A 22,740-nucleotide genomic window follows, 5' to 3' on the forward strand; every position below is an offset into this window, starting at 1 on the left:
TCATTTTCCTTTATACTGATTTGAATCACATCTGTGTTAAACAATCAATATTCTCTTGAAATGGCATTATTTGGTTTGATTCATGTGAACCCTCAAAATATATTATTCACATATTTAAAAAGACATTAAAACTTCTAAAAATTTCTTGTAAACTCTTAGCAACTTTTGTGGCCTGCCGGCCTTATGCTGACTCAGCAGACATCCCAAATTCTCGTACGCATGCGGGAGAGTTGGCCCATCATTAATCACTCACAGTGGGTCAACTCTGCACTCCACTTGGAGACTTTTCACAAAGTCACGATGGGGGACCCAACGCATCACATTATATTCACTTTTAAATGTAAAACATTTGACATGGAGAAATATAAACTTTTTAAAAAAATGTCACCCGTTCCTTAAGAAATGCACAGTCGCAAACTCAACTAGTGCCATGTCCTGTGTCATTCCAGCCATGTTTCTTCTGAAGTGTCATAGGGGGACTGTTTTGTAGTGAAATTGGTGGAGTCCGTCTGGCATGATCAGTCACCTCAGAAGGGTATTCTGTAGCAGTGCTGCTTCTCCCTTGCCCTCCCAGTAGACTAACCCAGAGTTTTTAGGAGCTAAGCTGTGGTCATTTGTGAATCCATCCTTTGTGACTATGGCCAACTTACAATGCTCTCCCCAAATAGCAGGCATAAACACCTATAGTAAAGAATGTGATGGGTTGAACAGACATACATCTCTTGGTCCATCCTGGTCCCCCAGAGGCCAGATTGGTCTTATTCCAACCCTGGGGGTGTGAGTCCAGACTGTATTTAACCCAACTACTCTGACCTGGTGCGGTCTGGGTAGACAACGGCTGTGGGTGCCAAGGATGGTTCCAGGGCCTTACCGGAGTATGCCAGGAAATAAACCTGACCCCTGGTAAAACCCCAGGCCCAACCCAGCCCCTGGGGATCATAAGACTAGGAGTGAGCTGGGTGTAGATTCTCACACTCCAGTTCATTGACGGCCCACCCCAGCAAGCCTCTTCTAAGCCATGCCCACACCCTCGGGAGCAGGCTGGGACCACACCAGTATCTGGGGCCCAAGGGTCAGAGTCCAGGGTGCACACAGCCTGGAGAGAACAGCCGCCCTTTCTTCCCCTTCCCACCCCCCCATGTGTTTCCATGGGTCCTCTGTGCTTCTCCATTTTGAGTCATTGACCCTAACAGTAGCTCTCCTTACATATGTAGCATTAGCTGAATGATAAGCATTTCCCCAGAACTTCCCAGGAAGTTGTTGTTGGGAGAGACAGCATTCTTCTGAAGGAGTTGTGGAAATGAAGTAGCAGAGACTTTACACTAGTGACAAAAGTAAATGCCTTGGACCAAAGTTTGGTGTTGGCTGACTAAGGGCTACCCCACAGCCCAGAATATTATTTTCCCAGGGCAGTGGTTCACTGACACTTAAGCAAGCAGTAACCCAAATTTTGCTCGTTCCTCTTAGTTGTTTGATAAAATGATGTAACAGACCCAGACCTAATGGACTATGGTTCTATTTATTAATGCCCTGTCTCCTTTGGCCTAGGATATGCCTGCACCAGCAGACAAGCCAAGAGTTAACTCTTGATATACCAAAGTGAATAGGCATGAGACACCTTATCCTATCCGACCACACCACTTTTTTTATTTTAAAAATTGATAACTGAAGTTGTATAGTAGTAAGTAGACCCAAAATCCACCCCCACCCCCGTGACTTTGGGAATTTGAAAGGATTCTCTTCAGTCCTAAAGTCTGCCCTCTCATCATTATGGGGGAGAGAAGGGAAGCCTCTATGGCTTTTTAGAGATTAACAAAGGACCTGTTGTGTCCTAGGCCAAAAATCTAGCACATTACGTAGCATGAAATGCCCGTTTAAAATGTGAGCATCCTAAGGGATGCTGCCAATCAAGATATAGCCCCTCCCGTGTTCCTGAAGGCCAGTACCACAATACGTAATAGTAACAATCATAGTAATCAAGTCAGGAGTGTTTACAGAGGATGCACTGTATTAAAAGGCACTTTTATAAACACCAGCTGTTGAGTCTTAAGAGCTGACACATGGCAAGGATAGGACATGTGAGAGAAATGGATGGACGGTTGAAGAAAAGAGGAAAAGAAACCATGCAGCTGAACTAACTTCTTTTTAATTTCAAACAGGTATTTTTTGCATCCGTGCGATCTGGAGGAAGTAGCCAAGTGTTTTTCATGACCCTCAACAGAAATTCCATGATGAACTGGTAACAGAAGAGCACTTGGCACTTGTCTTCATGGCGTTGTTTCTAATTAAAAAGAACATAACTCATGTGGACATAAGCCAGTCTAGAGCAGAATCAGAAGGCTTGGTTGAACATACCGCTTTCCCCTTTTCCTCTCCCTCCCCCGGTCCCAGTACAGTCCACAGTCCATCTTTCAATGTTGCAGCCTGGTTGAGAAGGAGAGAAAAACGTGGCAGGAATTTCCAGGAGACCCCCAAGAATGCTGCGTTGTTTGTGGACAAATATGGACCATGTGCCCTTCGGAGTTAGGGATAGAAACAAATATTGTGTGCTCTTATGATTAAGCTGTGTTATGGTGGGTTTTGAGTTTTGCTTTTTGTTTTTCCACCTTTTTCCTTTACCCCCTTACTTTGTAAGAATGGGGAGAGAATGCCTACTGAGAAAATGAGTCTGTTTTTAATTCTGTCTGCCTGCTAGCTTTAAGTATACGATATGTTGTAAAATTTCCAATTTCAAATGGTGAGAGACAGCACAATAAATGTACCTTATCTCCTCACACTGAAGGCCATAATTGCATAGTGGGGTAATTTTAGAACTCTTTTGCCTTCACCAACCCAAAAGGTTGCTTTTTGATAGCAACTGGCTAATGAATTTTTAAAAGAAAAGAAAAAATACTAGTTTTCCCCTCTTTGGGGAAATAGATTTTAAATGGCTAAACTACTAGCCTTAGACTAATAAAATCAACTACCATTTTTGTGAGTCTGACAGGCCCTATTTTTATATGGCCCTGTGCAGAATGGAATGTGTTGAATGGGATAGTAGTGCCATTGTGTTGAGTTGGCTCTAGCGATTGAGGGACTCTATAACACAACTTTCCCTCGGCTATTATGCAACAGATCAGGGCAAAAGATGGGATGACTGATGGGGTCGGACAAAAAGAGCTTCTGGGAAACAAACTAAAAAAAAAAAAAAATTTATATATATATATATCCACATATATATATATATACATAAATACAAACACACACACACACACACACATATATATATACACATTCTTTTTTTAATGCACAAAGCCTCTAGCTAAGAGGTCACTGGCTTCGGGCTTCATTAGGAGTGAGACTGTTGAGTTCTTTCTGGGAATTGGGGAGTGAATGACATCCAGACTCTGGTCATTCCCAGCTTTCTCCTGAGGGTGCCACTTTCTCAAGATGAAAACTGTGACTGAAAAAATAATAATAATAAATGTTTCTGAGCTGCCTGTGTTCTCTCTGGGTTGGTGAGAGAAGGGACTAGACTACTAGGCCTGCGTGAGACACAGCAGGCATCACTGGTTCAGAGTTTATAGAACTTAAAAGCAAGGCTTTGGCCAGAATTCTGAGACCCTGATCATTTTCCCTTCCTCCAAATTACCCAACATACAGTAAACAACATTTGTGCAGAGATATGTATGTATTTAGTTCAGGTTGACTTGTGTCCTTATAAACTCTTAACTCGGATGATCTGAACTTTTACGTGACTGTCTGGGTTTTTTTTTCCAAAGCTACAAGCATGGCCGCCTGTGGTATCAAGGTGTTGCAAAACGATATCTGTGTTGCGCTTCCTGTTTTAACCTACCTCGTTTCGTTTGTTTTGTTTCACTGTTCATCACAGCAGTGTTATCTCCAGGAGACATATAGAGAGCTCAACTGGCAATCTCAGGTGTATTTAATATTTTTTAAACAAAACAGTAGTTGACCAAATTGTTCTTCAAAAATTAAAAAAAAATCCAACATCGACAAAAACTAATGTGGTTGGTTTCTGAAAAAAGCAATTACTGTAAAGAGATTTTTTTTTAAAGTCTGTGATCCTACTGATTTTTGCCTAACTACATTAGCAGCTGATGTACTATCAATGAGAACGAAATATAAGTTAGGAAAATGGAACCAATTCAATCTGGTGGCTTGGGCAAACGGGGGAAGGGCAGGGGAATTATTGCAGTTTCTGAAGTAGATGATTATACCCTTCCTGTAAAGGGGTTTATCCTTTGCATTTATTTTAAGCAGATAATGCACAATAATGGAATTGAGGATTATCTTCAGGCCATCACCAAGATGTCCTCATCATGGTCCCTTTAGCTCTCAAAAGCAATGAAATCCTCCCGTTCTCATTTTTACTGCTATGGATCTGCTGCTGAACAACACTATCTTCACAAATTCCATGCAACAAATTTCAGCAATAACTTTTTGGATTGAATTTAGCAACTACTGTAATTGGATGCTGACGTGGACAAAATATATTGATTTGGGTCCCATCCCCAAATGTGATTGCCACCAGCTCTTTATATTGCTGCTGTGGTATTTTGAACCAGAAGCTTCTTTAAATTATGTTGCAAACTGATCTTTGTTTTTATGTTATGTTTTGTTTTGATTTCTAAGTGATGAGTTCGAAACACACAGCTTTAAATGATTTTTTTATTGTGGGATTTTGGGTACAGTTAAGAAATAAAAGGGAATCATTGTGTTTAAACATAAGGTAGTTTGTGAATGTATTTTTTAAAATCTAGAGTCATTGAAACAAAAACTCATAAAAACAATATTAATGCAGTCTTGTTTACAGTATGTACAGTGACATAACATAGAACATGAGCTTTTTCTGGTGCCAACAACAATAAAACACAGACGTTAAACATCAAGCCATGCCTTTTATATTTTTGTACAAATATTTTACATGGAGTACAAGGCAAAACTAAATTTAAAAGGGCCCCTATCAAAGCTGTGTTCCTTAACAGATATCTAAAGAATTCCTTTAAGCTTTTATCTTCAAAAATACATTTCCTTCCATCAGGACAATCCCCAGCCCTGATACACTGAGATCCCGATCATGCACAGTATTTCAGACTATTGTTCTTATGGTTCACAACAATTCCCAACTTTCTGGTTTGTTTGCTTTCTTTCTTTCTTTTTTTATGGTGGGGGGAGGGTCGTGCTTTCATCTTAATAGCACCTTAATAAAAATTTCTTTAATTTTGAAACTAGTTAGTTTCAGTGTTTAGTTTTAGTTCTTCCCAGAGGGGATTTTGTTTCTGGAATTGGCTCAGTTTATTTTTGTTGTTCTACAAAGAGAAACTGAGCCCTCCCCCCAAAGTAAGTTTTGCTAGATCTTTTCAGTCCTTATTGCTCTAAATTTGATAATCATATCATAAAATCCACAGAGCCTGCCCAAACCATAATCTTGGCCCAGGTTCTGACAGGTGACCATCATTCTAGGGTGCCGGTCAGGGGAACTGCAGTATGGATTCCTGCGTCCGGTGGGTGGTAGAAACAGATGACCTTTAGGATCTCCATTTGAATGGTGAGAGCCCTCCCCATGCCAGTTACATCCTGACCATTGCCAGTGCACACAATATGAATGAAGACAGCTTGCACTAAGTTCCACACAGAATTAGTGGCTCCGTTTACATAAACGTCATTATTTTTCTTGACTTTTAGCTTCAAGAAGATCTAGAGCTATTTCAACAGTATAGATCAAGGTCCTGAGGAAATCCCACAAGGCCACCTGGACAGGGACTCCATTTTTCTAGCACAATGGCATTGCTTTCTAAGATACATGTCTCACATACTTGGCATCAAGTACACATTTTTAAAAAGCATCTTCATTCCTGGTTGTCAAGACGTACTAACAGTTTTCTGTCTGTTCTTGTGACTCATTGGTCATTGGTGTCTCTGGTCCCTCTTGTGTGGTAGATGAGAAAGAAATGTGAAATTCAGGTCAGAGCCCTTTTGGTTTTGTCCGTTGCCAGACAAAGAAGTGCCTGAAGTCTGACCTCCCATTCCATGAAGTTAAAAAAAATTTTTTTTCTTTTCTTTCCTATTATGTGTACCAGTTCCCATCACTGTATTCTGGAAATGTGGAAGAGCTCTTTGTGTCAATAGTGTGTGCTGTCTTTGGAGGTCTGCTTGAACAGGCATCCCTGCATTTGTGCTGATTGCTTTAAGATATAAAATGTGCTACCTTATTTTTAAGAAAGAAAATAAAATTTGTTTTAACCCACTGGAGGAAAACAGGAGAAATATCCACAACACACTGATAACAATTCTGAATCATCCTCCCAAGCCCCTGATGTTCCAAAATCCTTTCTGATACTATGTTCTGACCATCTGAACAGTTTCTGTGAATTATCAGTTACCTTTTGGTTCATTCCTCAAAAATTTGAATCTGACCAAATCAAATGAAGCATAACAAACAAATCTATAACTGGCCTCCCTTGAGACGACATAGTTATAACATAAAATCCAAAAGTCCAAATGTGATTTTGTTTACCTGCCAATATTTCTCAAATGCCACTACATTTTGGCTTTGCTGAGTATAGCAGTATCTGGAACCCTAAGGTGTACTGTCCTTTCATGGGTCTCAAAATGGTATAAACTGAATTCTTTTCAGAAGCCCCAGCAAAGAAGAAAATCCCTTGAGAACTTTCAGGTTCAAAAGTAACCATTTGTACATTTCTACCAAGCATTTTCTAGGGTTGTTTGATTTCCATACTGTATCATTGTTCTGGAAATTTTCCACAGGCAACTAGAATATTAAAAACATTGCATAGTGTTAAGCAGTAGGGGACCCTAACTCTCTGCTGTGAACTTTATTCTTCTAAGCCTGCCATTCCAGGAAGTGCCAGAATGCACCAAAACTAAACTCCCCATAAAACTGTGTTCTTAAACAGAAGAAGTCCCTGGATACGTTTTTGAGATATTTGAAATCCAGATCAAAATCCTGGACTCTATGTCCATGAGGCCAAACATTTGGATGAAGACTAAAAAACACAGAAATAGAAATGTTCTAAAAGATTACAGATTTTTTGCTTTGTGTAGATATCTTCCAACTAACTCAACTCCTTACATGATAGTTTGGTTTTGATGGTTTGTTTTTATCCTCGGTGCATGACATTGCACTGCTGAGCCTGAGCAAAGGCTGGTGGAGAGGTGAGTTTTCATTTCCAGCAGTGGGTCATTATGTGTACATAGCAAATATCCATGCTCCAGTTGCCCCTTCCTCTTAATCTCTTCCCCTGCCGTTTAGTGTGAAGGAATAGTAATACTGTATTATGCTTTGTTTAAAAACCTCAGTTATTACCCTGAATCAGAATTTCAAATGTTGGGTGACAGCAAGAAATCACAGCAGGGAAAAAAAAAAATGACAGCTTGGATGAACTTTAAAATTGGATGTTGTGAAACTATTTTTGTGCATTTTAGCTGTCTTATTTACAATGTCAGCATAACTGTAGAGATGCCAAATTTACAAGATTGGGAAGGGAGACTATCATTCTGCTATGCCTGCAAGTGTCTACATTGTTGAAATCTCCTGTTTTCTAAAGTGTTTCACAATGTCAAAAATACGCTGAAACTGGGTAAGTCTCACCTGTGTTAGGGTATAAAAGAAAATATTCTTGGCATATTTTCTAGTCTGAACCTTTTCGGTACTTTCCAGTATTCTTTCCCTGCATACAAAAAGCCTTCAGTTGTTGTGCATAGTTGTTCTGAGCAGTAGCCAGAAACGATTTGGTGGGTTCTAAGCCAATGTTTTCCCATAGAGTCACTGCCACGCCTTGGAATATATTATGTTCTCTCTGTTAAAGTGTGAGTAATAAAGCACTAATAGTAGTAGGATGCCTGTTTGTTCCTCATTGCCACTTCCAGACTATTATCCGTCCCTCCTAAACACCCAATGCTTTGAAGCTCTTGCCATCAACCTACAAAGTCCCTATCTACCTTCCAGGCCTCCCTCGAAGTGCTTAAGTATTTTCAGTTTTGGCTCACTGTCACTGGCTCCAACACCCCTTTCTTAACTCTTGATGATTGTAATATCCGCTTGGACAATCCTATAAATACCCTGCTTTCTTGGTTTCCTGGTCTTGTCCAGTGAAACATATTACCAATTAGTACATCGCCTCCTTAATTCATAGCAGGTGGCTCTTGCTATTTGCTCTAGGTAGCTCCCCTGCAACCTCACCAAATAAAGGCCACTGGCCCAACAATTCCTTCCCTCTCCTGCATCCCCATTTCCCCCCATCCCATTGGAGGATTTCACTATATTCATGTTGGTATCTCTTGTCTTATAAACACTCGCCTTGACCACCTTACCCTAACTACCATCTTATTTATCTGCTCCCCTTCACAGAAAAACTCCTCAGAGGGAATCATGTATACTTAGTGTCTTCAGTGACCCCCTCCCTTGGTGTCTTGAGCCAACTTAAATCAGGCTTTCATCCCCACCATAATAGCTATTGCTAAGAAAAATATGATCTCCATGCTGTTAAAATGCAATGGTTAGGTCTCTGGCTTCATGCTTTTGACTTCTCTGCAGTCTTGAACACAGTTAATAACAACTTCCTTCCTGAAATACTTTCTCAGCTCTGGAATATCCCTCATGTTCTCTCATGTCTCTGGCCACTCCTTGTTGGGACTCTATCCACTGAAAGACCCACATTTTTAACTCTAGCCCTAACCTCTTTCCTGAATGCCAGAGTTCTATGTCTAACTTCTTACTTGGTATCTTCATTTGGATGTCTAGTTGGCATCTCCAACTCAACACGTCCAAAACTAAACTAATTTGCACCCACCCACCATTTTACTCCCATCACATACATCCTGTGTCAGTAACAACAACTCCATTCTTCCAGACCAGAAAATCTTGTAGTTACCTTTAAATTTTCTTTTTTACATACCACATACAATCCATTGGCGGGGGTGGGGGCGGGGGGGTGTGGAATCTGTTTTTCCTCGCTTCAGAATATATCCACAATCCATGGATATACGAGTCCATGCCACATCTTGCTTGGGATGACACTTTTAAAAACATATAAAAGTTATGGTACTTTTCTGCTCAAGTCCGCAATGTCTTCCCAACCTCCCAATCCTTACATTTGCTCTAAAGCCCTCATAAATCTGACCTATCCTTTGCCCCATTTCCAACCACTACTACCACTTCTCTGACCTCATCTACTGGCTACCTAGTTCATTTGCTCCACCACACTGCCCTTGCTTTATCCAGAACGCTCTCAAAGCGTGCTCTTGTCTCAGGGTCTTAGCCCTGGCTGCTTCCTCTGTCCAGACATCTCTTCCCCCACACCTCTGCATGACTCGCTCCTCCTTTCCTTTAGGTACCTACACAAATATCCCTTTACTGTCAGAGATGTATATAATCTCTAATCGCCCACTCATTTTCTGCTTTATTGCTTTTCATAGAACTTATCAGCATCTACTTTGTTCATTGGCCTAGCTCCAGTATTTTGAAGAATAGCTGGCAAACAGTAGATGTATTTATCGGATGAATTAATGAAGGAAGGAAAATAAACAATAGCAGAGTTTTGGCATTAAAAAAAGCTACAGAACTATATGGTCATTTTACTTCAATATCAAAACAAAAAGCTGTGTCCAAAGTTCGTATCATTAAAGCATTGGTTTGCTTTCATGTATAAAACAGAAAACCCTATGATTTTCTTTCCTGGAAGGCTATTGTGGATGGAAAACACCTGACTGTGATCCTGGCTGTACTTTCTCCATTAATCATCTTAACAGGCCAAGTTGCAGGACTGGAGGAGAGACTGTCATATAGAACCTGGGGAAAAGCAGCATTTCAAAACTCTTACATTTATACAGATAACGATCCATCTTAAACTACTGGTATTGCAGGGTTATTGGAATGGGAAGGGGATTCTGCATTTTGTTTCCTGGTCTAAATGTTTAAAAATGATAGCAATTTTTTTTTCTAAAACAAGAAATAAACAACAGGAAATGTATCCCCCTGCCAAAGGCAGCTTCAAGAAAAGCTAATGACATTCGGGTCTTATCATTTGTCCAAGTGACAAGAGTTCCGAGGCTTGCCTGGGCAGGCTCTACCATCTGTATATATTTAGCGCCACTGGATGTTGTTGCATGAAGTCTCATTTAGGAAATTGAAACATGCCTTCTGATGAATGTTTTGTTTCACCCAGTCTTGTAAAGGGCACACCTTGTAGTTTCGATCTGTTCAATTATGTATTTTCCCGCTCACTTAATAAAAGAAACATTTAAAATAAAGGAAGAGGAGAATGAAATGACATAATATGAAGCACTATAACAATGAAATAATTTTTTGTTCTTTTATTATTATCTGTGTCTTTTCACAAATCTGTCAAGAGGAAGGATAATGTGTAATTCATGCTAAATAGCCAGGGTCAAGGTCTTAATCAACCTTTTCCAGGACCAAAGCCATTTGGGGATTCCATGGTGCTTAGCTGCAGATTCCTGAAGTTCTTTACAAAAGATACAAGGCATTGGCTTCAGTTAGAGATGGAGCATGTGAAACAGATGCTAAGGAATGCCCAAGGTGTTACTGCAAAATGAGCTCTCCATAAGTTATGTGAAAAAGCATTTTAGAGTTTGGTTTTCTTTAAAACTGAATATTGCCAGCCTGAATGTGTTTTTCTATTTCCATAAGCAACTAAGTCCAAGTTCTGTGACAACAACAATGTGACAGAGGGTCACCACTCCCCTCCCCAGACTTGTCATCTTGGTTTCCAGAATTCAAAATTAATTTACCCGAGAATATCATGAAAACATAGATTAGCAGCATTATGGTATGACCAGATTTTTCAGCCCTATACCCAGTGCTCCACGATCTCAGGTTATCTTGTATTACTAACCGCCCTTAGTAAAATAGATGGCAGTTGGAAGATGAAAGAATTTAGAACCAGAAGGCATCCCTGGAGCAGAAAGAATCAGCATAGCCTTCAGATTAACCTGAGGCTTTCCCCCCTTCTCCTCCTTCCTCCTCCCTCGAACAGCCATTCAAAATTGAAGGCCCACAGCCCAGAGCATGCCAAAGTTATCACCAGTCCAAGGCAAAATGATCAGAAAGGACAACATAGTGAGTTCTCCATAAAGCTCATTCAAAGACACTTTTATTTGGAGACAGCATGCTCTCATCGTAGTCATAAGATGTATTTGAGAGCGGACGCTGATAATATATACAGCCGTTCATTTTATTAAATGTTCAAGTTTGGTTTTGGGGAGTGGGGGTGGAGTTGGTTTTGGAGTTTTGGGGGTGTTTTGGGGCGGTGGTTAGTTTTTGTTTTTACCCATGGTCCTAGTTTGGTAAAATTAAAAGTTGGCAGCCTTTTTGTCAGTCCTCACAAGATTTGGGCTTGGATTAGGGAGGCTTTGGTTTTGTTTTCCAAATTTTTCTGCTTAGTGAAGTCCCAAAAAATGTGGTAATGACTGCTCCAGAGTACTTATAAAAGTCCAGATCTTTTTTCAGTATAGAAATGTACTAACCATCTCAAAAATTGATGGGATGAATATTTAAAAAAGCATGGTGGGAACCAGCATATTCCAGCACCAGGAACAAAGCAGATACTCCACCTGGTGTCTGTGATTTGGACTTACATTGCTGGTTTTATCAAAGTAAGTGGTGGTTAAACTGAGGCAGAATTCAAGTCACTGTGATGGGCTGCTGTGCCATCACAGAGCGGACATGTTGCGAGGGGGAAGACATCGCAAAACACGAATGTTATCAGCTAACTGCATCCCAGCCACCTTATCAGCCTTATCAGAAACAGATACAGATCTCAGTGTCCCCACTGTCCCTGAGGGGCAGGCGAAGAGTGCATCCTAAAGCCTGCCCTGTGGAAGGTCCCCAACTTACACCTGGGTTTGACCAAGTCTTCAGGTCCTTTTCCTGGAACTCAGAACACTTTTTTCCCATTGTCATAGGCCTTTTTTTTAACCTAGGCTATTGCTAAGAGAGTGGTTACTGCCACCCACCAGGGTACAGATAGGAGGTCCCCCCACCACGTCACCCCCACCCCACCGGCCACCTGCCTGCCAGCAAGGAGCACAGCCGCCAGGGAGAGTGGTGGTCTGTTTCTGCTCAGCAGTCGTCTCCGTCTCAACACGAGACTTGGCAAATAAATACAATATAACTTTCAATATAAATGACAAATTTCATTTGAATTTTCTGAGTAGCTGTTTAAGATTCATGAACCACCTCAGTTGTAAATGCATTGTTCATTTTAATGCTTCTAAATTTTCACATTCTTTCTTTCCTTCAAAAAAGATCACACTCCACATACTGGCATTATTTCCTGCCTTTCACCATACAGATTACTATACAAAATACGGTAAAATCACTGATTAAAAACTAGGGTATTTGGGGCGCACCTGGGTGGCTCAGTTGGTTAAGCATCTGCCTTCGACTCAGGTCATGATCTTGGGGTCCTGGGATTGAGTCCCGCAATAGGGTCCCTGCTCAGTTGGGAGTCTGCTTCTCTCTTTCCTTCTGCCTCACTCAAAATAAAATAAAATTTTTAAAAAATCTTAAAAAAAATTATCAGTTCCCAATCTTCTCAAATATGATGACCTCCATCATAACCACCCTAAGAAACTGAAAAGCAGCAAGAAGTTCAATAACACTTTCGAATGAAACTGCATTTTATAAGCCACATTCATCTGAAAATATGTACTGAGACACGTGAGTCATTTGTTAAGTCTACAAACAATGTTTGGTATACACATGGGTTACTGGACCCCTTGTTCTAGTTCCACACCCTAAGCCCTGCTGAGGTCCCTGATCCATAATTTGGAAAATGTAACTGTAAACATTTTCCCTAAGAACCCCCATTTGCATCTTCATTTTGTTTTATGGCAATGTTTGACGTGGATATGTTAATGGTCATTGGTTCTGTTCATCTTAATAAGGCTGCCCTTGTCACCTTCGGCTATCAGAGAACTTAAAAAAATATCATCATAGTATTTTTATATTTTTGCCTATTTATATGCCATCTTATTTCTTTTAAGTATTTGCAACATCTATGATCAGACTTTTGACAAGCCACTAAAGCAAACCCAGCTCTCACCTGTGTGAAGAAAAGCAAAGTAGCCCCAGAGCTTTCCAGATCCGGATTCAGCCAGCTGCCTGCCCCCCCTTCCCACCCCCCCAACCTCCCATCCCCCGGCCAGGGACAATGCTTGGGGGATGAATCACACCATCAGTCAGGAATGCCAGTGATTTCTGTATGTTGGTGGTAGGAGCCCCCTGAATGGATCATTTTGTGCGTGTAATCCCGTGCATTCTTGGACTTGCTGTCTGTAGGACTCAGCCCCCAGATTTCCTCACTGAACCCCAGCTTGGAAGCATGAAGCTGCCCTGTGGCCCAGCTAGCCCAAATTCTCCTGATAGTAAGAATCACCTGCGTGCCTATCACTAAGGCAGACTTCTGGATCACCCACCCTGCTATGAATAGGACTCTGTGATTTTGATGCCCCTGAACCACCCCCAGGCCCACGCTTTGAGAAATATTACACTTCTGAGCTTTTGCTTCTTCCCCTTTGAACAACTCTGTATGCTTTCCACACAGAAAGTGTGTCCAAAACCTGTCCCTTCTTGATGTTATGCAGGCCTCCGGTCCCATCTTTTGTCCCACGTAGGACTTTGAGAAGAGAGGGTTGCCTAGCGGCGGCTATGCCCAACCACCTGGAACTGGCTCTCTGAGCACAGAACCTCACTCTTTCATCCGCCTTCAGGGCTGGGCGGGCTCTGCACCACCGGTGGCGCACTCCTCCACAGCCCAGAGCTTCCCACTTCTTTCCTGCACACCCTCTTCCTGTCTCAAATCTTCAAGTCTCCATTCATTCTTACCATCCCTTTTATTGTCTCTTAGATTGAGGTTGCGATAAAATTGTTTATTACTACTTCTTTAGTTCCATACTCTCTCTTTGATAACCAACTTCTGATTTCTTTTGACTTAGCTATTTACTTTTTTGTTCTTTTTTCTGCCTTTCCCTTTTATTTGACAACTGTCTGGATTTCTACATCTTTGTGACTTCAAATTCTTCTTACTTTGTTCTTCTCCTTACTTGAATCTTTTTATGATTAAATGTCTGCATTCGGGGCGCCTGGGTGGCTCAGTTGTTAAGCGTCTGCCTTCGGCTCAGGTCATGATCCCAGGGTCCTGGGATTGAGCCCCGCATGGGGCTCCCTGCTCGGCGGGAAGCCTGCTTCTCCCTCTCTCACTCCTGCTGCTTGTGTTCCCTCTCTCACTGTGTCTCTCTCTGTCAAATAAATAAATAAAATCTTTAAATGTCTGCATTCACTTTTGCATGTTATTTGTTTTTAACTTTTTCTTTTTATTTGAATTTTATCTATATGCTTTAGTCCGCAGGTATGTTCTTTTTTTACTCTTAATTTATTGGTCTCTTGGTTTGCTTTATTGGTTTTGTCTATTCTATGTCCTAATCATTGTTTATTTATTCATTATAATTATTTTTCCAACATATTTAAAATTTTTTTCTCCCTAATTTTAACTTTAATTTAGAACTTATTCTATTTAATCCCCTCATTTTGTAAAGGGGGATACTGAAATGCAAAGAGTTAGAAATAATTTGCTCAAGATCTTAGGGTAAGCAATGGTAGAACTGAAAGAAGAAGCCTGCTCTTTTGGTTACTTGGCCTGGTCCTCTGTCTACCAAACCATTGCAGTAACAATGACTGTGCGAATAAGACCCTTCTTTCAAATAAAGAACACCTGAGTAGCACCTCTTCAAAGAGCATTTAGTTCCTGAGACATCAGAGTGGAGACTGATTCAACATCAGTGATCACCCAGGGAGAAGGCTGTTCCTTGGCCTTAACCAAAAGGACATGTGAAAATCAAGTGAAAAGGGGAATGCTGAGAAGTGGGACTTTATTTCTAAACTACTTGGAAGAACAGAATCTGAAGCCAATACAATCTGCGACCCTAGGTAAAAACACCTCTCCAAGCCTCTGTGTTCTTACTTCTAACATGGGGATAATGAGACCATTCCTGCCTGCCTCACAGTTGTGTTATGTTGATCATATCAGGTCATGGATGGAAAAGTTCTTTGTAAATTTTGCGTGTAGTTGTTCTTATAATGAGCATAAAATTCAAAAGAAAGGTTAGAGGAATCACTACATAAAAAGAATACCATTGTTACTTTTAAAATGTGTGTATCTATTTATTTTAATAGGGAAAGAATAGGGATGCCTGGGTGGCTTGGTCCGGTTAAGCATCTGACTTGAATGCCCATAGTGATCTCTTGGGTCCTGGGATTGGGCTCTGTGCTCAGCAGGTTGTCTGTTCGTCCCTCTCCCTCCCTCTCCCCCTCCCCCTGCTTCTGCTCTTTCAAATAGATAAATAAAATCTTAAAAAAAAAAAGAGGGAAAGAATAAGGTGCCTATGCCACTCAATACCTTAAATCATATTTTTTCCCTCTTCCTCCTTTAAAAAAAATTACTTTTTATTGACTTTCTATTGTTTGTTTGCACATTTCCATCTGGTGGTCTTGGGTTTATATTCCTGCATTATATGCATGCATTGGCCTGCTTCATTCCCTAAATTTTGATGGTTAAGAAAAAATGAATATAATCTAACTTAATGAGAGCTACTTTTTAAGAATGTCTGTCTTCAGACTTGTATTTGGCCTCACCAATCAAGCAGTGGCTTCTGTGGCAGTCCCATACTTTCTTCCCTGATCTATTTTGTACTCCTACATTCCCACAAATGTTCCAGCTACAATCTTTGTGGAAGTTAACAACGACAATCAGAAGGGCGCCTGGGTGGCTCAGTTGGTTGGGCGACTGCCTTCGGCTCAGGTCATGATCCTGGAGTCCCGGGATCGAGTCCCGCGTCGGGCTCCCTGCTCAGCGGGGAGTCTGCTTCTCCCTCTGACCTTCCTCTCTCTCACGCTCTCTACCATTCTCTCTCTCTCTCTCTCAACAAATAAATAAATAAATAAATCTTTAAAAAAAAAAACAATGACAATCAGAAAAAAAAATTACCTTGTACATTAGGTATTTGAGATTTTTAAAATTTCATTACCCAATAAAATTTTCAGACAGCGATCCTTTAGTGCCTCGGCATCTGGAGCAGTTACCTCCTAGGCAAAGCTGGCTCTGCAGCAGCAAATTATTGGATTAAAATCTAAGTGAATTCTCACTGGCAAGCAATCTGTGAGTAAGGACCATGGATGAGTCAGGCTGTGCGCTAAGTGATGAGGACAAAGGCTCAGGGACATTCTAGTGTTGGGCCTTCTCTTGGCGGGGGCCATAATCATCAGAAGTGAATTAGAATAGCATTCGGCATTCAAGACTCTTACCTGTGGGAACACTCGGACCATCTCTTTGCCCTTTAGTGTGAAGCCATCAGCAAGGAACCTAGCCCTTATCTCTGCCGTGATCTTACACATCTCGAAAGGACAAAACTGCATACCTGCAAGGAACTTAGAGGCTCACCCCCCAGAGACCAGAACTGAGTGGCTCAAGGTGGCCTGAAGGGCTGCAGCAGCAATGGAACAAGAAGGCTCATCTCCATACTCCAAGGACAGCACTCTCTCCTGTCTACCAAGCCGTTCTCCAGACCCTCTTCATCCTTCTCCCATCAGTGGCAAAATAAAGGCAATGGCTTTGTTGTGTGGCAACAGAGCCCCCCCCCATAAGACTTGGCTAGAATCTGGCAGTTGGGTCAGGGTAAGAGAGAAGGGCGCCTGCGCTCTTGCTGTAGCAAAGCAGAGCAATTTCCCCCTTCAGATCAGCACAGGCCACCTGAGGAGAGTTTGGGAAGGGAGAAGAAAAAAGGGGAGGATAGTTGAGAGGAAAGGCAGTGACATGGCTTCGGGGCAGACTCCGCCTGTAAGGGGGGACTGTAGCCACCACAGAGGAGCGTTCCATTCTGAGGCTGCCTCGAACATGCCCAGAGGCCCGCAGAATTGCTCCTAGGACTGGGGAAACTGAGTCACCTACTGCACAGAGGCACTGAGGCACGAACCTTCAATTTTGATATGCTGGTTTGAGTCACTGAAGACAAATGAAAACCGCTTCCTCTTCCCACCAACCACCAAAAAATGCTTCAGCAAATCCATTTGCCTTGCTCAAAGAAAGGAGGTGATTTCAAGTTGCGAGGGAGAGAAGTTTGATTTGCTTTTATGTTTGCCTATCTTGCTACTGCCTCTCAAATATGGCTCTGCAGAGATGCCAGAAGCCCACATATGGTGTTTGTAAGCACTGGGGATTTTCTGAGGGGAGGGGGGCTCATAGATGGAAGCCAGCTGTGTCTCTTAGAGATCGGCAAGACAAAGGAGTACCTGGGCCAACAACTTGCCCACCACCAAATTGCACCATCTGCTTGTGACACCACATTCCTGGAACTCCTTTGTGTCTGGTAAACAGCTGTCACGAGAACCATTTCTCCCTGACACTGCTCCTTTTATTGGTGACCTATTGGTCAACAACACAGAGTAATGCTGTTTGTTAAACTTCAGTGATGACCTCATGATCTTTGCTCCCATTTTTTTATATCAACCTCATAAGCCTCCTTTAGCACCCCGCAAATTAACAGCAAATGGTATTGAAGGCAATGATAGAAAATATCACAAACACTGTCTGAAAATGATTAACCCACGAACATTAAAGAGACACAAACTCATAATGGAAAGATGCCCTGCAGAGCGTTGTGGCCATGTAGGAATTCTTGATTGAAAACTGGTTAGGAACAGAGAATTTTAATAGACTTAATTTAAACTGAGATGACTTAAAAATCACAAACAAAAATTTTCTGCATGCAGCAGCACCATTCAATTTAGACTGAATTACCCAATGATGAATTAATTTGGGACAGTGCTCACTGAAAAATTGCCATAGATGTGCACCTGTCAAAGGAATTTGCCACAGATTGTCAAACCTTCGTGACATGAATGGCACAAATTCAGGGGGCTGCCCACGCAGTAGACCTCTTGCTTTTCTAATGAGAGTTGTCCTCATTGCCAAATATCACGAGTTCCAGTTAGAAGAAAGAGCAAAAAGGTGGGAATGGTACCTAGATTTGTACGAGGTACTGGGTAGCTTTTCATCTGGTACCTGTGACTCCCAATGTGGGTCATTGTGAGGCTATTAAGGTCACTGCATCTGTCCAGGAAGTTCTTAACAGTCACAGCCCCAGTGACCAGAACTAATTCCTCTGCCCTGCACTTGGTAGCCAGAGGTCTGCCTTTGGGATGGGGTCAAGAGGTCCCACAGGCCTCTGGGTACATCTGGGTTTGTCACCTTAGATTGTCTGAGTCTCTCCGGGTAACCACTGAGCTAGCCAGAAGAGTCCACTCATTCCTTCTGATCCACTATACAAATCCATTGAATTGACTCAATTACAGGCAAGATTAAAGGAAGGAAAAGAAAAAGAATAAAGGAAATAGGCCAATGCATTGGCTGTCACAGACAGAACTCGCACCAACAATCTGCCCCATATTCTTTCCTTTTAATCACAAGCACAAGACACTATCCTTAAGTTCCTAGCAGTACCCCCCTAGCCATGGGTGTGGCTGGAGATAGAGACCATGACTGCACTTGGACCATGACTTGACCTCCTTGGACCCCTGCCACTCCAGGGAAAGTCCAACAGGTCAGTTTGAATCCTAGGGCATGCAAACAGGAACAATATACCAGCCTCAGCAGGCCTTGCTGGAGACCTGGACTCCTTCCTTTTTAGTGTTCTCCTTCTATCCTCTTCCGCTCATTGGCCTACCCAACACCCACTCACACTACTGTCTGTCAGAGAAATATTTACTCTTCACCAAACCCTTTCCCTCAAGTCTATCACACCAGAGCTTGGGCTTTAGTGCTCATTGGCTTATTTATACCAAAGACCTACTCTAAGATATAAGGGTCTAATGTTACTGGCCCAACTACCTTACATTGCTTATGGACACAAAGATTAATTAAGGTTGGAATCTGAAACATTTTTGTGGTCACTAAATTATCTCTAAATTGTTCACTCAAATTCTTCAGTGTCTTCTAAAATTAAATCATCTCAATGCTTGACTTCAATACATTCCATGAAGTCCTCATTTTATGTTTTCACAAAGAAAAATATCATAAGGATTCTTATTATATGGAGATTCTCCCTGCAATAGATGACTATTTGGATTGTGCATAGAACCAAAAGAAGGTTCTAGTTTTGTAGTTTAAACAACTGTCTGCTCCTTTCCTTAATGATCAAGAATCTGGTTATTAGTTGCTGAATAACTTAGGCCATACAGCACATGAATGTAGAGAGCACCAAACATTCACTGTGGTATAGATCATATGATGACTAGCTTTATAAATGGCTTCCAGACCATAACAAAGATAGCGGGATATAGCAGAAGGATCCAAAGCCAAAAATCTGGGTTCAAATGGAACCCTAACACTACCTAATCATGTGGTCTTGAGCAAATTACCGAACTACTTTTGAATACCAGGCTCATTCATCCAGGACCTCTGGGTCCTGGAATGGAGCCTTGTGTTGGGCTTCCTGCTCAGGGGGAATCTGCTTCTCTTTCTCTGCCCCTCCCCACCGCTCGTTGCCTCTCTCTCAAATAAATAAAATCTTTTTATTTTAATATGTTTTTAAATGTTTTATTTATTCATGAGAGTCAGAGAGAGAGAGAGAGAGGCAGAGGCAGAGGGAGAAGCAGGCTCCCCGCCTAGCAGGGAGCCTGATGCGGGACTCGATCCCAGGACCCTGGGATCATGACCTGAGCCGAAGGCAGACGCTTAACCATCTGAGCCACCCAGGTGCCCCTCAAATAAATAAAATCTTGAAAAAAAGATTATATTCATTATAAATGTGAAAGGTAATGAGATTATTAGTTATGAGAACCATCATTAACACAACCAAACACAAATGCACAAGGTTCTAGCAATTAATTTCAATGCAACTACACTGAGTCTCAAAGCCTTGGACCTTCAAGAATCTTTCATGTACATATGTAGTCACACCCAAATGAGTGTGGATGAGAGATGCAGGATTTTTGTATTTCACATTACTTCATCTTAATTGTTGTACTTATAAACCTCCTACTTTTCTTGAAATAAATCTGTAGTTTCCCTTAAAAGTAAATCCACATCCCCAATATTAGCAAGAGTCCACATGGTTTGAGGTGGCTCGAACTCACAGGACTGACTCAAGTTCCCCCAAATTCACCATCCTGTCATTGGGTCCTCAGCTTGCCCTTTAGCCCTTCATTGTGGGCATTGACCCATCTCTTCCCCTTGAAAGCTTTTCCAGAGGGCTGGAGATGACAGAAGGAAAACACACAGCAAATAACAAACAACTAGATAATCTATATTCCAAGTTATGACCAGTTTTCCAGAATCTATAGGCCTAGAACCACCCTCAGATGATACCAGGAAAAGAAAATGTGCTTAGTCAATTCTTTCCTTTAAATCCCTCAGATTTTCTCTTCTTTCTTTTTTTCTTGGGTTTGTCAGTTCTGGAAGAACTCAAAACAACCCACCATTTACTTAGGACTTACATTTGCTCTGGCAACACAAATCCTTGGTCCTGAATGGTAAAATCATCTAGAATTGGGTAGTGACTACACGCCTTATAAGAAGTAGCCTCTCCAGGGGCGCCTGGGTGGCTCAGTAGGTTAAGCGACTGCCTTCGGCTCAGGTCATGATCCTGGAGTCCCGCATTGAGTCCCGCATCGAGTCCCGCATCGGGCTCCCTGCTCAGCGGGGAGTCTGCTTCTCCCTCTGACTTTCTTCCCTCTCATGCTCTCTCTACCATTCTCTCTCTCTCTCTCTTTCTCTCAATAAAAATAAATAAAAATCTTAAAAAAAAAAGAGTACTCTTAAAAAAAAAAAAAAAGAAGTAAGCCTCTCCAGTTTGTCACAGACCTTGCATCTCTATTACTCTTTGAGGTTGAGGCCAAGTGTCAGATGCCGTTCATCACTGCATGTGTGCTGCTGTTTTTCTCATAAAAAGTGGGAAGTCTCTTACAAAATCAGGAAAACAAAAGCTAGGCAAAGAGACCCGTGTTTTAAGAAAACTAGACAAAGGCATATTCCTTTGAAAAACTGAAGAGTATGTGTAATTGTTTAATACACAGTATATATCTGTGTTGAATGGATACAATACATAGACCTTTTCATTTATATTACCTGCCCTACCCTGTTAAGCACTTGTTTGCCAACCTTTTTTGAAAGTTCTGTTAGCTCTGGGATTGTGTCTGTTTTCTTTCTAGCTGTCATTAGAACCTATAAGCACTAGTGCCTAAAAAGTGTTCATTAAATATTTGTGACTGCTGCAGTGATTATTCACTGTTCTGATGTATTTGTTAACACATTTGTTAATGTCCCACCTCATCCCCCATAGGTTGTCATTTGGAAAAATCTGAGGTGCTCTCAAGATAGGTTCTAAAATTTGGATTCCAATACCTCTAAGAATATAAATTCTAGGAAGACAGGAATCTTATCTGATTAGTTCACTGTTCCCTCCAGTTCTGGCACATAAAAAATAATCTATAAACATTTTTTGAACAGCTTTGCCACTGATTAGCCATGGAAGCTTGAGATAAATCCTTCAATGCTTTGAGCCTCAGTCTTCTCACCGGTAAATGAAAATAACGTCTTACTCAAATGGTGTTACAGGGATGAAGTGAAAATTATGTAAAATTTTGAACTATGGCAGGTGTTCAGTAGTTTAGAAAGATGGGATAGGAATTTGGTTATTGATTACTGTTCTAATTCCTAGTTCTTTTATGAAGCTGCCTCTTGCCTTGCTGACTACTTTCTAAGGGTTAAGGATAATATAAAGATCTTTCATTGCCAGACAAACACTGCAATGGGAGGATGCTAAGGTTTAAAGCTGCCCATCCATAACCCCCTAGTGGGAAGGTCATACTAATAGTTAATTAAATTTTCTTCCCTTTCTGAATGGGCAAGAGATGATGTTTTTGAACTGCTTCCTGGGACTAATTCTAAGTATCATTGATTAAAAAGAGAATAAATATTTAAATAAATAAAAATCTATAATAACCACTACAGTTGCCATGTTTTGATCAGAGTTAGGAAATTCTTGAAATATCATCATCCCTTGAAACCCAATGTCCTTACTGAAAATCTTCAAAATGAGGGTGCCCTTTAATGAAATGTAGCATATGTTCAGTAATAAATAATAATAATAATAATAATAGCAGCAAATACTTACTATGGGCCTGGAACTGTTCCAAGCATTCCAGGTACATGTAGTAACTTCTTTAATCCTTTCTCATCTTATGAGAGAAGCACTATTATATAGTGCCCCATTTTACAGATGAGGAAACCATGACATAGAAAGTTTAAGTAACTTTTCCAAGGTCACATAGCTATGCATGATGAAACTGTGATTCAAACTAAGGCAGTCTACTTCAGATGTAAGGTAGGAAGGAAATCTGGCAAATTGTGTATATTGCCTAGTTATGAGTCAATCAACAAATATAATACTCCCAGAAAGCCTAAAGTTAATAAGTCAGTCTTTTAGGAGCACCTAACTGTGTGGGTGTACTAATAATATTCTGGAGGCTGGGAATAAAACAGTGGGCTGATAGAGTCTGTCCCTCAAGGACTTTGTATTGTATTAGGGGAGAGAATAAAAATAAACATGGAAACAAATACATAAGGTGGGTTTAGGTATTAATAAATGCAATGAACAAATTACAATAGGGTAATTATGTTAATAGGTGAGAGAGGGAAG

The 22,740-nt window shown here is 41.1% G+C and overlaps 1 protein-coding gene and 1 long non-coding RNA gene across 7 annotated transcripts in view; one reads left to right on the forward strand and one right to left on the reverse strand.

The window, feature by feature from the left end:
• The window catches only part of TNIK (TRAF2 and NCK interacting kinase), a 380,604-nt gene extending 373,287 nt beyond the window's left edge, over positions 1-7,317 (forward strand). For all 6 annotated transcript variants that reach the window (XM_073897348.1, XM_073897355.1, XM_025878953.2 and 3 more), the window contains one exon: positions 2,160-7,317. In XM_073897348.1, the coding sequence (XP_073753449.1) occupies positions 2,160-2,243 (84 nt within the window). In that variant the 3' untranslated portion in view covers positions 2,244-7,317. The remainder of the gene's footprint in view (positions 1-2,159) is intronic.
• A 4,965-nt stretch (positions 7,318-12,282) lies between these two features.
• Positions 12,283-22,740, reverse strand: part of LOC141373587 (uncharacterized) — a 32,094-nt gene continuing 21,636 nt past the window's right edge. The window contains exon 3 of the long non-coding RNA XR_012379744.1: positions 12,283-12,522. This is a non-coding gene — a long non-coding RNA (uncharacterized lncRNA). The remainder of the gene's footprint in view (positions 12,523-22,740) is intronic.

Source organism: Callorhinus ursinus, unplaced genomic scaffold (genome assembly GCF_003265705.2).
Source record: "Callorhinus ursinus isolate GAN/ISIS: 27379988/994484 unplaced genomic scaffold, GSC_fseal_2.0 scaffold1, whole genome shotgun sequence".
NCBI classification, from domain to species: domain Eukaryota; kingdom Metazoa; phylum Chordata; class Mammalia; order Carnivora; family Otariidae; genus Callorhinus; species Callorhinus ursinus.